Raw genomic sequence first — 15,215 nt, forward strand, 5'->3', positions numbered from 1 at the left:
ATATAGGCATGCCTTTTGGCATTGCATTAAATTGAGCTATGAAATATGCAGTTGCCCTCGAGCCAGGCAACAATTTCAGTTGCTGAACCCCTCAACACCTGCCGCCGCGGCAGCCGGGATTTGCCCTGAATGCACTCTACGGGATTACACTTTGCAAAGTCAGCGCCCGGCTAACGCGGGGCAGAAGCTTGCCTGGCCTCATATTTCTACTGTTGGCAGCGACGGCGACGGCAACAGCAGGCGCGTCATCAATTTGATTTGAATGCGTAATCGAAACGCATTGTGAGCGTCGCGATGTCGTGCGCCCGTTTGATATGCAGCCAAACACACTCCAACACCTGCACCCACACACAGAGAGAGAGAGAGCCACACAGATACTTGCAGACAGAGACATACGCATACACATCAGCATGCACAGCCATAGATATTTGTGCTACGATTTGTGAAACTTGCAAAAATAATCGCCTGAAATTCAATTGATGACATGATTTGCTGGCAACAGATGCCGCATGTGGTGCCCATGCTTGCCTCATACACTCTTTATATATGTGTATGTGAGTGTGTGTGAGGGTGTGCGTGTGGGTGTACAGGCGTAGCCGTCGATGTCGGCGTTTTTCATCAATCTTAGTGGAAATTGCAATTTTGTGGGGCATTGCATATTTGAGTGTGAATGCATAAGTGAGTGCAGAAGCAGCCACAGCAGCAACAGCAGCAACAGCAGCGGCAACAAAATGCTGCATCAGCATCAACATGAGCAGCTGCCATTGCTGTGGCCATCGTTGGCGTAAACAAAAACAGTTTGTTAACCAGCAGGAATTTGATGCAAGAGTTGCCCAAGCCACCAGATACCACGTGTTTAGCAATAGAAATCAATAAATCTATAAAATCCTCAGAAGTTGCCTAGGCTACATCTAAAACAAAATCCGTTGACAGGCTTCCTTAAAATGAAAAAGTCGAAGATTTCGGATTGTAGAATACTTTTAAAGTACTTTGCAGTGTTTTAAGAGCACTTAAAATCAAAATCCAAAGCCCCTTGGCTGTGATTATACAGGGTATTTACGAATCGCTAAAAACAGAAGCAGAAACTGTCGTCACATTTTAAGGCTTCTTTGGTCAGTGATATGTGAGTGGATGTGCATGTGTATGTATTTGTTAGTGTGTGCAAGCAGGTGAACATGCTAAATGCGCCACACACAAAAACACCTGCAAACACACACACACACACACCGAAACATGCAGGAGAAGAAGGCAAACCGCAACGCAACAAGCACAACAAAACCAAAAAGAAAAGAAAAGAAAGGAAATTGGAAGAAACGAACGCTCGAAAATCGACGTTCAAAAATGAAACGAAATGTGAGGCTGGCCCATGTCTGCCCTGTCATGATGGGAGTATGTATGTGTGCATGCATGTGAGCTGCATGAATTGCAATTGTTGTTGAAAGCATTTGCATGTCACTCGTTTGCATTGTGCGCACCTGTATTGGCGTTGTCAACGCGCGTTGCGTTGCCTACCCCCAACTCCCCGTTGCCTACTCCCGTCTCTTCCAACACCTGCTGCGCCTTTTTAGCTGCCGCTGCACCAATGTGCACACATACCTGTGCATCTGCTAGTATTTAATGTTGCCTTTCTATATGCATGAACATGTGAGCTGGGCACAGGGGATTGGATGGCTGGTTGGTTGGGCCCTTGGCTATTGTTCTGGGTGTGTGGTTAAGGTGAAAATGAATTGCCGCCATCAAGGCAGGTGGTTGGCAACATATTGCGCATACGCCACATGAGCCATGAGCCCAGCAGAGGCAGCATTTAAAATGATGTGCCACCCCCTCGCAATTGATTCATAAGAAGGTTTTAAGGGCTGGTTCAGTTCAACTGGAAGGCAAGCACTGCCGCACAGCAGTACGAAGTTTTCGCCTCAAACACAAACAGCAATGTAATATATGTAATAAAATAAAATAAGTACAAGGCAAGCGGCAGTAAGACAATATGCCAGCGCTCACAATTCAAACGCCCAGGGACTGGCGTGCGGCAAAGTTTAACACACACACAATTTGCACAATGCATATGATTTGCATTGCACTTGGTCGCAACCCGATCTTGCCACAGCCACAGCAACGCAGAGCAGAAGCAAAAGGTGCAAGACTTTGCCACTAGACTCTCGACTATTCACAGAGCGCGATGCATGAAAATCAGTTGAATATTATGTAAGACAAAAGTGAAAAACAAAAGGTAAATACCACATGCCACACACCGCAACCCGTTGCAAGTTATAAATATGTAAATAAGCAGCAAAGTTGCCAGTCGGAAATGATGCACCAGCCAGCTGGGAAGCGATTGAGGGAGGGAAGCAAGCCAGATGAGATGAAGGCAAAAAGTTAACAATATGCTAGACATGGCTCATGTTCGGTAAACGTTGTAAAAGTTGACGGCTACGCTTCCAGTTGCCACAGCAACATTGTGTCCTGTTAGCTCAGGTGACGCATGCACACTGACACCAAATGCATTTGACTGCTAATTCGAATGCCTAGAATTGGGGCAAAGCCACGCAGCAATATGGAATTTTAAAGTTTTGAATCCTTTAGAACAAATGGTTAAAGAAACGTGGTGAAATGCTATAGGCATAGATCAAGCATATTCCTAGCCAAAGTTTGATGCATAAACTAAGTGAGGGAACAGGCTGAACACATAAGCTTATTCTTAAGCCCTTCGAAAGGCGTTTGTTATTTTGTCTCACCATGCGTTATATATAGAAGACCCTCATAAGTGTATATGCTCTTGATCTGCAGCTATTATGAGCTCCTATTAAACCCGTATCCAATCGGATACTTTATGACAAGGCTCAATTTTTTAACAATCGGGTTGTTTACAGAGGTGTTTAATCTTCTTTCTTTTTTCTCCAAGTTTCAGTGACATGTCACTAGACAAACTTTGCTTTCTAATTTATCATGGAAATACCATACTCAAATATATGCACATCTTTTGTTACAACGTCATGAGCTTTACGCAAAAACTTTAGCAATGTAAGCAAAGGTAACTGGGATATAAGTTGGGATAGGGGGCGGGGGGCTTGTAATGCCAGGTGGTGCATTGCTGCTGTTGGCTGCACACAGCAAATCAAATTATGTGGCACACAAAAATCAAAAGAGCTGGAAACACTTGCACAAGATTTCATCGCTAAATTCACTTCCCAAATGACAAGCAGTCAGCCAAAGTCTGGAGCAAGGGAACGCGGCACAAAGGGAAAGCAGTCGCCGCCGCGTGTTGAAATTAATTAAAAGGCTGCCTTCAGTTGCTACTTCTGCAGCCGCTTCTGGTCCTGTTGCCGGTGCAGGTTCTGGTCCTGTATCTGATCTGCTTCTTGTCTGGATACAACTCATCGTTACAATTTTCCAGCGTCAGCGTCATGTTTTACATGCTGCATCCTGAAGCCTGCTTCGCATTCGCATCGCGCTCAGCTGGATTTCGTTTTCCAGTTGGCACGCACAAAGACAAAGCCCTGAACACATGTCTGCTGTCAAAGCAAATTAGAGACCGCTTAAGGACACCCCGAGCTAACCTCAGCACTTCACTTTACCCCCCTCCCTTCCTCCCACGCATATTGCTTAAATGCGTTTCGAATTTATGCGGCTTTAAGAATTCAACACGATTCGTATAAAAACGACTCGTTTGCATAATTTTTTTTGTAGTTTGCAACAAATATTCATTTGGGTTTTTATTTTCCAACCGGACAGCTGCGTGTTCTATCTGCTTAATCTTAAATGCAAATAAAAAGACCAAGCAAATTGTATTTATTTATCGCTTATTTCGTTGCTTTGAACATCATCTAAAAAAAGGACAAATATTTGGCCAATGCCACAGCGCCGCAAAGTATGCAAAACAGCTTCGTCTAACACCTTCACAATCATGTGTGTGTGTGCGTCTGTGTCTGTGTGAGGGTCATGATGACAATTGTGCAAAAAAGCATTTTACCCAACTGAACGAGCCAAGCAAAGTGGAAAACCAAAGTACCATAAACGTTGTAGACAAATCTTATCAACTACACGCTTACTCCTATATTGTTGTTGTTGTTGTTGTTGTTATTATCCTCTTTGCTGCTCGTCCCTTTATAATGTTTCTATGCCGTCTGTAACGTCTAACAATGCCCTCAGCTTTAGTCTCTTTGCCTGCTTGTTTGCACCGGACATGCATCAGGGCTCACTCATTCAGTCATTCACTCACACACTCAAACACTCATTCAGTCATTCAGTGATTCACCCATTCACTCATTTGCTCATGCATTTATTTGCACATTTATGTACGATCTATCGTTTTCCAGCCATTTGCATGGTCTTTAATACTCTTTACGGTGGGTATATAAAACTATTTCCTTCGATAAAACAAAGTATACAAATGAACGACAAGTTTTTTATGTTGATTGAGCTGTTTTCTGATTCTCGCAGTTGAATTATTACAAGGCACATTTGCCATAAGAAAAACCATTGGAATATTATGGTTTTTTATACCCTGCACAAGTGAGTATTATAATTTTGTCAATAAATAAGGTATAATTAATCGTTTGTTTTCAAGCTATCTTGAGCAAACTGGAATTGTAAACCGATAATGGGCTTAACAACTTGTCTTTCAAGTTTCTTATTGCCAAATCGATTTGCAATTCAATTTATATTTTCTTGGAAAAAGGGTACTTGTAGTTCGTCATTCTTATTCTATTCTTATCTCTATTGTTGCTATTGCGCCGCTTTTCGGATATTTACGCTCCATTGTTTGTCGCTCAGCCGGAAGCATAAAATTGTTTGCTAGATAAGAGAGAGACATATCATCGACTAAAATGTTTTTCCTGTCCCAAGCTCACCCCCCCCCCCCCCCCCCCCGCCCCCTCTCTCTCTCTCTCTCTGCTCTCTCAGTCCCTGCCTCACTTTTTGCCTGGCTAAAACAATGAGTATTTTGTGATAGTTTTTGTTTTAGCAATTCTTTTTATTACGCCTGTAAAGTGTTGCCTATAAGCCGGCTTATATGTACTATATATGTGTTTGGATGTGTCTGTGTGTGCTTGTGGGTCTGTGTATGTGTATTGGTTAACCATGGCTACAGCTGCAGGACAATTAGAGGAATGCTTTTTTGCTAGCTATTGCCAATCCCCAAGCAATTGTCTGAAAGGTGAGCGAACACTTTTGGCCATGACGCGAACTTCAGACAACTCTTTGCATAACTTTAAATATTTTCTTGCCATTGTTGTTGTTATTTTCGTTGCTGTTTTCATTGTTGTCGCTTAGCGACGCCGTCGTGTCTGGCAGCGCGGCGCTCTGAAATTTATGGTTCATTGAATGCGCATGAAAAACAGTCAGACAAACCGAACGGCCCAGGGGCGAGCGGAGGAGGCAGCAGCGACGCGTACCAATTGTGGCAAATTAGTAAAAACAAAAGAATTGAATTCGCGCAACAACAAGAACAACGCTTGCCAAGTGGCAGTGACATTTTTTGAATTTCTTAACTTATGGAAGTATCAAATGAAAAACAACAGCAGCAGCTGCAACAACAACAACAACAACAGAAACAACCACAACAATAACACGATGAAGTGGAACTGACGTCGCATAAATAGAAATATTTGTTGTCTTTGTGGTTTTTGAGACCTTGTTGCAGTGACAAACATAACACGAATAATTCGCCAAGGGGTAAATAACGTAATAAACCAAAACGTGCCACAAAGCAAGGCGCAGAAAATGCATCGAAAAATATAAACAAAATATATAAATATAATATAATATAAATGTAAATAGAGTTGTGGCAGATTAAGTGTGCATATGCCAAGGAAATGGATTCTTAACGTGCTTTGTGGCACAGGTTCTTTGAGTTCGTAGCACGAATTTAGGTAAGGTTTAGTTTGGTGCCTTTGTGGTACGACCCCGCACGCAGCAAAAGATGATTAGGGATTTTCTCTCTCAGTACGAAATAAAGCTGTCCTACATATCTAAGAATGTGTGCGAACCCAGACAGTTGTATACTCATATTTGCTTTATTCCCTTTCAAAGGCGTTATTCGCAGGCTGCGCCCGTTTGCATTCAAGTTATGCTTTCCAGCTAAAATGGTTGAATTGCAGCGTTGAAAAGTTCTTCAGTGCCATTCGGAATTGTGTATGAAGTATTCAAAAATCATAGCAGAGAACGGAGAAAACACTTAGTGGCCTGTAATAAGCTTATGATGGTAGGGCACTTGCTGCAGTGCAACTGCAAATTCACAACACAATATGAAATTTACTGGGAAAGTGCTGCGCACTATGCTCGCTTTTGATATCAATATAAGTGAAGGACTTGCAATAAATAAATAACTCTAACGAAGCAGCAGTAACGACAATAATAGCAGAAACAACAACAACAACAATGAAGCTCATAACGAAGGCAACAACTTTTGCTCAGCAAAATGTCCGGTTAGAAGTTTTTCAGTGCAACTGAAAAGTCTTTTATTTTCGGGTGAAAACTCTATTTCAGTTTGCATTTGTTTATTTATTTATTTTTATTATTTGTTATTCATTTATATGCTTTTACTTTGCGCACTCATTTCGCGACTGATGCTGGCTGGGGATGATGGGCGGGGAGGGGCAGGGGGAGCGGCGCGTTTCGCTTTGTGCTGTGGCAGCCATTTTGTAAGCGGCGCCTTAGGTTATGCTACAGAACATTTGTCACAGCCACTGTCGTAGCCAGCGTCGCAGCTGCTGGGGCAATTAAGTAAGGCAAACGTAAATAAATTTAATTATTTTTACAATTTACTGCAGAGCCGCACACAGCCCGGCAAAAGTCAGCAAAGAAAAACAATCAACATTTCCAAGTTTTCCAACAGCAGCCTTTAAGCGATATAAGTCTGCTTGCGTCTCTCTCTCTCTGTGTGTGTTTCTGTGTGTATGGGTGTTAAATGAAAAACTACCAATACATATCAAATTAAATGAAATGCGATCATATCAGTTAACAAGAAAGTCACAAACGCTCCCAACTAATTGAATTCTGCTATAAAAAAACAGAATTGCGAAACTCAATTCAAAGCGCTGCTGGCAACATGTATATATGTGTGTTTGTGTGTGTGTGTGTGTGTGCGAGTGTGTATTTTGCGAGTGTATATATAAGCTCGCGGCTAACTGTAAGCACGCGTGCTTATAACCATGTCTAGCACGTGTCAGTTCAATTGAATGCGGCTTTAAGCAAACGCAGATCAAAGTCAAAAACAATTCAACTCAAAATGTCAATAAGCAACAAAGTATTCGCAACGCAAATTAAATTTGAGTGAAGTCAATTGACATTCGTGACAAAAACAATGCAAGGGCACAACTAGACGTACCCTGTAATTTAGAAAACATAAGGAAAGTCCTTGTTGTGTGCATAATATTAACATGCAAATGTAAAAGCACAAATATACCTCATTCGACAAACAACATCTAAGGGTATTTAAATTGCCATAAAATATGCCACAATATAACTTAACTTTTTAGCTTTATTGTAGACTTCAGACCAGGCAAGTTTTTAAGTGGCCACAACATCAACAACAACAAAAACAACAACAAGCAACAACAGAAAAAGCAACATTCAACATCAAAATTAATAAAGCGAAACTTTATTCGCAACTGCAAATCAAGTAACTAACTCGGGCAAAGCATTATGGCCAAATTACTTTTTATGAGTTCATTTCCTTTTCAATACGAAAAATTCTGCCCTAAATAGAAAAAAAAACTCCATAAGAAACGTGAAAACAGCCAAAAAAAAAAAAAGTAAATAAAAATGAAAGTAGAGAAAAAATATATTTGCCATTTTCTCGCAAATAAAAAGCCACTCACATCAATGAATCGACGAAAGTTGAGTGCAGAGCGAACGCAACTCGAAACAAAACTTGAGCCGCGCCAAGTGGTTGAGCGGGTGGTGACTGGGTCGATGAGTTGGTCAGTGGCTCAGTTGCACAGTGGCTCAAATGGTTGGCAGCATCAGCAAATTGCGGTCTCCAGGCTGTCAAGTACCTGATGATGTTTAGCTAAGCTGCCCGAGCGGCTGCCGCGACGGTGGCCAATGATGAAATTACAACATTAGCAAACTAATCGCAACCACTTTAGATGCCAGCAACGTTTCCACCATGTCTGCCTGCCCGCCCGCTCGCCTGCGCGACTGCCTCTTTGCAGAAGGCAATATAAATGTCTGGACTCTTTACTGGCGCTGACGAATGAAAAGCAAACAAACAACTCGGCAAAGTTGGGAATCGTGTGTTCCCAGCTCTGGTTTACAGCAGCAATTGAGAACAAGTAAGTAATATTGCAATCGGTAGCCGACTGTGTAATACTCGCTCACAGTTCAACACCAGCTGTAAATAGGCTACGCATGAAATTGATTAAGAGACATTGATTTCCGATTTACTCAATCTTAATTCCAAATTCTTCAACTGTAGCTAATACAGATATAAGCGACCTATCACACATCCTTCCAAGGGGAAGGGCATGACAAAAAACCAATATGCTCGCTTTCACTTTGTCGATAAAAGCCAAGCTGATGAAAATAAAGCAATTTCGAGAGGTGCGCGTGAGGCAAACGGAATGAAAAGAAATGAAATGAAATTCATCAATAAATTTCCGTAGGATCAATGCGTACTCGATGCCATAAATAGCCATGAGCAGGCATTACATATTGCCATCTGCTGCTCAGGGAAGATTTAGCTGCGGAAATTGTTTGTATACAGTAAACATTGCAGCGGAAATGCTTTGCTTAATACGCATACAGCAGCAGCAGCAGCAGTAGCAGAAGAGGGGAATAGGCGAGTTCAGAGAGTAGGCGCTTTGTGAAACAATTCACAATCGACCATCCCTCGAATTCACGCAGCTGAAAATGAAGTGAATGTACCTTCAACAGCTTTCTCTATGCTGTACAATTGAGACTCATGAGGCAGCCGATAAAGTGCACTCATGAGAATTCTCAGCCAGCAGACAACAGTCAAAAAAAAAAACCTCCCAAAGAATGCGTGTGTGTGTGTGAGGGTGAGTGCGCGCTTTGCTCACGTAGCCAAGCACTAAACGCCATTCCAATAAACACAAAAATGCGTAATCACTGCTCATCAATTGGCGGCAGGTACACTGAGAAAAATAGTCGAGCGAGAATGCTTAAATCTATGGCTTTTACGGATGTTTATATAATCTATAGATTTTATCAATGAATGAAGTATAAAAGCCAGAAGAGGGATAGAAACAGAGAAAAGTGTGAGAGACAATGTGTGTGTGTGAGAGAGAGAGAGAGAGAGAGAGAGAGAGAGAGAGAGAGAGAGAGAGAGAGAGAGAGAGAGAGAGAGAGAGAGAGAGAGAGAGAGAGAGAGAGAGAGAGAGAGAGAGAGAGAGAGAGAGAGAGAGAGAGAGAGAGACAGATCAGAGAGCGCCTCCTGCTAGCCAAAACTTATGTAATAAACTCTGATGAGTTTGAAAGAGGTGTGTGACTAGAAAAATAGGAACATTATTATTAATATTCATTTTATATCATTTGTTAAAACGTATTTAATTATCCTTTGATATTTTAAGATGCCTCAAAGAAACTCTCTTAAGTTTGTTTGTCTTACGAATGAGCTACATCCGAACTACATCCTTTAATTTTGTTGCTAACACAATTCTTCATCCTTTTTACACAACTTCTTTATGGCTAATCCTGATCAACAGGATGAACATTATGTTTAATTGCTGTTCACCGTAAAGTTTGGCCCATAAACATTTTGACTAGGCCTATAAACTGTCTAATAGAGCACATTAAATCGCTTTGCATGATTTACGGCGCTTTCCTGCCCAGTTTTTTCTTGCCATGTAGCATAAAAATGTAGTAAAACCGAGTAGAGACATGCTCCCGTATGGGGATATAAAGCGTTGCAGTAATTGGAGGCAGCACATGTCGAGCGGCAGAGGCAGCTCCCCATTGACGCTTAATCAATACCCAAATCATATCGCACAGGAACAACAATAAGTGCTTAGAGAGAGACAGAGAGAGAGAGAGAGAGGGGGTGGCAGAGAGATAGATAGAGAGAGGAAGGGGGCAATGCAATATAAATATTTGACGTGCGAGAACGTTTGGCTTTTATGGCTGCCCAAATGGAAGAAGCCGCTGGAGAGGCAGCTTGTGTGGCAACCATGGGCAAAGTGAGTTGTTTAGCAGGCGACATAACAATTGCAGATTTAGTGAAATTGCTTTTACCCCCAGCTTGCCACACCCACAACCTCTGACAGACGCACAGGAATGTGTGCGTGTAAGTGTGTGCGTTGTTCATGTCATCGTGCTGTAATCAAATGGAACTCGACGCATAATGGCGCAAATTGCGCTTTTATGTAGGCTGTCGAATTGTGTACTCGACGCACTTTGTGCAGCGCATCTGTCAAATGGCTAAATACTCGCCCATGTTCGACCATCTGGAAGTGGATACCGCCCACAAATTAGCGCCCAAGTGTTGGTCCACTCCCCCATCTGGGCCCCAAATTGAAAATAAAATGCGGCACGTAGAGAGCATCGCATGCGGTTCATTGGTAATTCATTTATGCGCACATTTTCTTTGGCCGTCTGTCAGTAGCGTCTCCGTGCCGCTGCCAGCTGGTCTGCTGCAGGTGTTTCGCATAAGAAATGGCTGCCATCGATGGGGAGCGCCGCATTACACGTAATTTATACTTTTTGGCAGCCACTTTGGCCTCGAGCTGGGCCCTGGCAGACCTGGCAGCCCAGGCAGTCACCACGCACGACTTGACGTCATGATAATGTATCGAATTCATTTTCCACTTGTTTTGCTTGCCAGCGGGCACCCACACGTTACCTGGATGTACACCAGTTCAGGTCCCTGCTCGGGCGCCGCCTGGCCAACTTGTCTGGGCTTTTTTTTGCTTTCTTGTTTTTTCTCTTTGTTCACGTCTTTCCATGCCAACGTTTTGTTTGGCAAATATCAAAAACGCTTTCGACACATTCCACATTCATACTCAATTACCTACGTGGCAATGCTTCGCCTGGCTGCCGGAGCCATGCAGCATGCCACCTGGCCACCTGGCCAGCCGGCCACTTGCCAGCGGCACTTCACAGTACTTTTTCATGTTGTGTGTGCTGAGCATTTATATTTGAAGGCGTATATGGCAGGCTTTCAAGAGAATTGATCTGGCTATGCATTAAATATTTATTACAGGGTATTTTGTAAGTCCATTCACAGTGTTGCCTTCATGCACTCGACGTGAATTGTGCAACTTTTGTTCTGTGCTCTCTGTTTGAGTTCGCCAGCCAACGTTCAATGACTTGGCCAGGCCAAAAAGTTTGTTGCAAATATTTGACCATCGACCGCGCGCAGGCAGGCGCAGCACTTTCAATCCCCTCACCTCCCCCCCTCTCGCTTGAGGGGAGCAGTTGTTTGTTGGCTTGCTGCCGAGCGGGTTGGCACGTTTGGTTTACGCTATTCGCCGAATTTCATTCCAATGCATTTATTTATTTGACTTCGTTTTGGACTTTGAGTTGCCTGGACAAATAAAACAAGTTTTATACAAATATGTGCAATTTCTATGCTGCACAGGAGTGTGTGTGTGTGTGTGCCTGTGTGTGTGTGTGTAGGTTTGTGTGTGTGCGCGTATAGTTGACCAACTTGAAAATATTAATATTAAAATTGCTTTTATTGAGCGTCGAACAAGTCGTAAATTCGACTTTGTATAATTTGCTGCACACGGCAAATCGCAATCGCATTCAACCAGTCGAACAATAATATATTCAGTCGCCCATATCCAGAAGCGAATCATAAAAAATAATATTCAGTTTTGCCAGCTCACTAAATCAATCATAATCAACATAGAAAATTTGCATAGAAATATTGAAAAACATTGCCAGCGAACGCTAATATACATTTCCATTGATTACGAAAAGAAGAGTATGTTGAATGGACTGAGTTAAGGTATATTAACTTGATGAAGGTAACAAAACGAAGCGAATTTGTGGAGAGTTTATTAGCACAACTCGTACATATAGTTGAACATTTACTTACGACTGAAAGTAATTTAATAGCAGCTGTTGAACTGTTGTTAGGCAAATATAAACGAGATTTGCATAAGAATGTTTAATTATTACTATTATTATTCATCTATAAACTGGCTTCAAGCCCGAATGTAAAGTTAAAAGACTTTAAGTGAAAGCTAATTGGAAATATGATTATAATTAAAGCAAAATTTTCCCTAATAAAATCACTTCCACTTTTTATGATTCTGCAGCTTACATTTTAAGCTGGAAATCATATTTTCTAGCTCCATGCTGTTCCGTGCTAAATATTATTTTTAAAAAGAAGCTCAACTTAATAAGCTTAAAAAATTATGTTCTTACAATTGCAGAGCATTCGATTATCAATTAGTTTTTCGCGCGCTTGTTCCTTTTCCTACTTATTTTTCGCCCTTTTTTCATGCCACAAAACACACAAATTCACTCAACAAAATTGTCGGCACCGTCCGCTGATTGATATATTGAGCGACTGATTGATTGATGGCTGGAGCTCCCACTGCGATTAGTTGCGTTAAAAGCGTTCGATGTGCTAATTAAATTGACATTCACCAGCTGACCTGCTGGGAATCGACGCCTGCCCGCAGCCAGCTGTCCATTGTCCGTCAATTGAGCTCATGCTCACACACCTTTGCTTTTCTAAACGGGGTTTATTGTTTATTTTTGTTGCTTTTTGTTCTTTGTAAATATATTTGGAACGGAGTTGTAATTCAATCGGACGCAAAAACCAACCGATGCAAACACAAACAAAAAATGTTGTCAACATCAAGCGGAAGCTGCCGGCGTCGTTGTCAATGTTTGTTTTTGTTGCGCTTTAATTATTTTTATGCCAACCTGGCGCGCCCTTAAGCGGAAATTGCATAGTGTCGCAGCAGTCGGCAGGCCCTTTTCATTTCATTTTATTTTATTTTATTTTAATTGAATTTTGAAATATGTGTTGGGCCATTTTTTTGTATTTTTGTATTTTCTCTGTTTTTATGTGCGCTGTAAATGCAATTAATTCGAGCATTTTTTAAATTGTTCCATTGAACCGTTCAAAGCTATTTGCTGCTGTAGTTGCAATAAATTTACCGCACGTTAAGCATAAATCAAATGTATTAAGAATCAGCCTTGTGGTTGTTGCAGCTCTTGCTGTTGCCGTGGAAATTGTTAATTAAATAACTTGTTGTCGTTCTGTTACAGCTACAGATATCGGGCCAGGCCTTAATCATGTTCAAAGTATTGTTAAGTATTTTAATCGTGTTAGTCTTTTGCAATTTGCATTTGCCTAACTAATGCACAGTTATACGATCAAAGCCATTCGTTAATTTGTTGCAATCAACTGGGAGCACGTGGCGTATGCGAAATTTGCATGTATGTTTTATTGATATGGCCGCACGCCATTTAAATGCTTTTAAACTTGACTGTCACGAAACATTGTTTATTTTTAGCACATTTAAAATATAACCCCAGGCCAAATATGCACATGCTCAATTTCATTGCATCTATGTTTTTAGCAAATAAAACGTTCTATCATAATTGCCAGGCAAGATATCTCAGATAGAGTCGTAATTGCTTTAGTGCTGTGGGAAAGTGTAAACAATATATTTCTATTTTTTTTTTCAATTTCTTATCGGTATTCCGGAGTATTCAAAGGAACTACAAAATATTCCTTTTGTCTTACATTCCCTCTTTGTTTTGAGTTAACATCAAATATTTACTGACTTTCTTCATTCTCCAGCATGTAGCTGCAATTCTCGACTAGCTGATATATAATTGGCCTCTAAATTATGTAGCAGCTTGAGCAGACATACAAAAGTTTGCCTGCTTGCCTCGTTTCGTCTTACTTGTTCTATTTTTCGACTGCAACTTTATCTGATTTGCTTCATTTTCAATGCATGTAATTTGCCATTCGTCTGCATTTGTATCTTGCAGATATTTATATGAACTCGGTTATTTTAACTTACTCAGCATTTTGTATGATGTACATTCATTCAGTTTGTGCCTTGCAGTTTGGCAACGAGCGCTGGCCGCAGGGCGTATACGCAATATTATTTTATTTAATGGAATATGGCATGACCAACAGCTTTTGCGGTAACTTTGGCCCAAAAACTACAGCAAAAGTTTTGTGCAAACTAATTGTTAATTGAAACAAAATCCCGTTCATTTGTTGGCGCTGCAGTTGCCAGCTATTCGCCGGCCGGCAGCAGCTAGGGGGCCTGCAAAGCATTTGCCGTCAAACAAATGCCAACAATTAACTGTGGCAACAATAAAAGCGAAACTTAACTTAACTAAAGTCTTTCGCCAGCGCTGGCATAAATATGAATACAGTGGAACAAAAGTTGAGCCATACTTTAGGCACTTACCGCTCAGGACAATCACAGCGAGTAGCAGCAGCCAGGCCACGCAGATGCTCTGGGCCATATGGAGTGGCATGGCGATGTTGGCGACAGCGGCGGCAGGAACAACAACCGGAAATGCAGTAAGCCTGGTCCTGGCCCGGACCGGAACGTGGGGGCCGCGGCGGTCGGCTGGGCGTAACGGGGAACGCTTTTGTTTTAGGTCTGTCTGTCTGGCTGTCTGACTTTCTGGCTGCCTGCCTGACAGTTTTTATGCTGGCAGCAATAACCAAGTTAGCAGCGTCATCATCAACATCAGAAGCAGCTGCTGCTGCAGCAACGTCATTATCGGCGTCTGCCGGCGCGCTCGCTAACGCTCTTTATTAACTTGGCCAATTGCCAGACGGGCACAAAAGGCAACTCTGTTTTGGCTCCGGGCAAAGTCGTGCGCTGTTTGCCTTTTCTATTGCCCAGCTTCTGTTTTACGCGCGACGCTTGCCTGAAAAGACACAGAGAGAGAGGGGGGAACGGGAGAGAGGGTGTAGGAGCAGCAGTTAAGTTCTGTTTAGTGGACTGACATGAAAGTTATTGCTGTGACAAAAATGCTTGAAATGTAGGTGAGCAGCAGCTGGCAATGGAGCAACAGAGGCAGCTGCCTCAAAGTCAAATGCACTCATTGGCACGCCTCCGCCACGCTTCCTGCAAAGTGAAAAACCAAAAAACGAAAAGTCCAAAACGGAAATGAGAGCATAACGATAATGGCGCACGCCGCCTGCATAATGATATAGCCAATGGCCGGTGGATCCATTGTGGCAGCATTTGCCTTTTATTTTTCTATTACACGATTTTTAGCTCGGCCCCGGCCCCACCATCCACGCCTGCCTTCCTGCCACA

At 42.1% G+C, this 15,215-nt stretch overlaps 1 protein-coding gene across 2 annotated transcripts in view; it reads right to left on the bottom strand.

Moving 5' to 3' along the window:
* The window catches only part of LOC115769880 (junctional adhesion molecule A), a 63,443-nt gene extending 48,634 nt beyond the window's left edge, over nucleotides 1-14,809 (bottom strand). For both annotated transcript variants that reach the window (XM_030714885.1, XM_030714884.1), the window contains exon 1: nucleotides 14,349-14,809. In XM_030714885.1, coding sequence (XP_030570745.1) covers nucleotides 14,349-14,418 — 70 coding nt within the window. In that variant the 5' untranslated portion in view covers nucleotides 14,419-14,809. The remainder of the gene's footprint in view (nucleotides 1-14,348) is intronic.
* Between the last annotated feature and the right edge of the window lie 406 nt (nucleotides 14,810-15,215).

Source organism: Drosophila novamexicana, unplaced genomic scaffold (assembly GCF_003285875.2).
Source record: "Drosophila novamexicana strain 15010-1031.04,08,12 unplaced genomic scaffold, DnovRS2.1 tig00004554-arrow-pilon, whole genome shotgun sequence".
In the NCBI taxonomy this organism is placed as follows: domain Eukaryota; kingdom Metazoa; phylum Arthropoda; class Insecta; order Diptera; family Drosophilidae; genus Drosophila; species Drosophila novamexicana.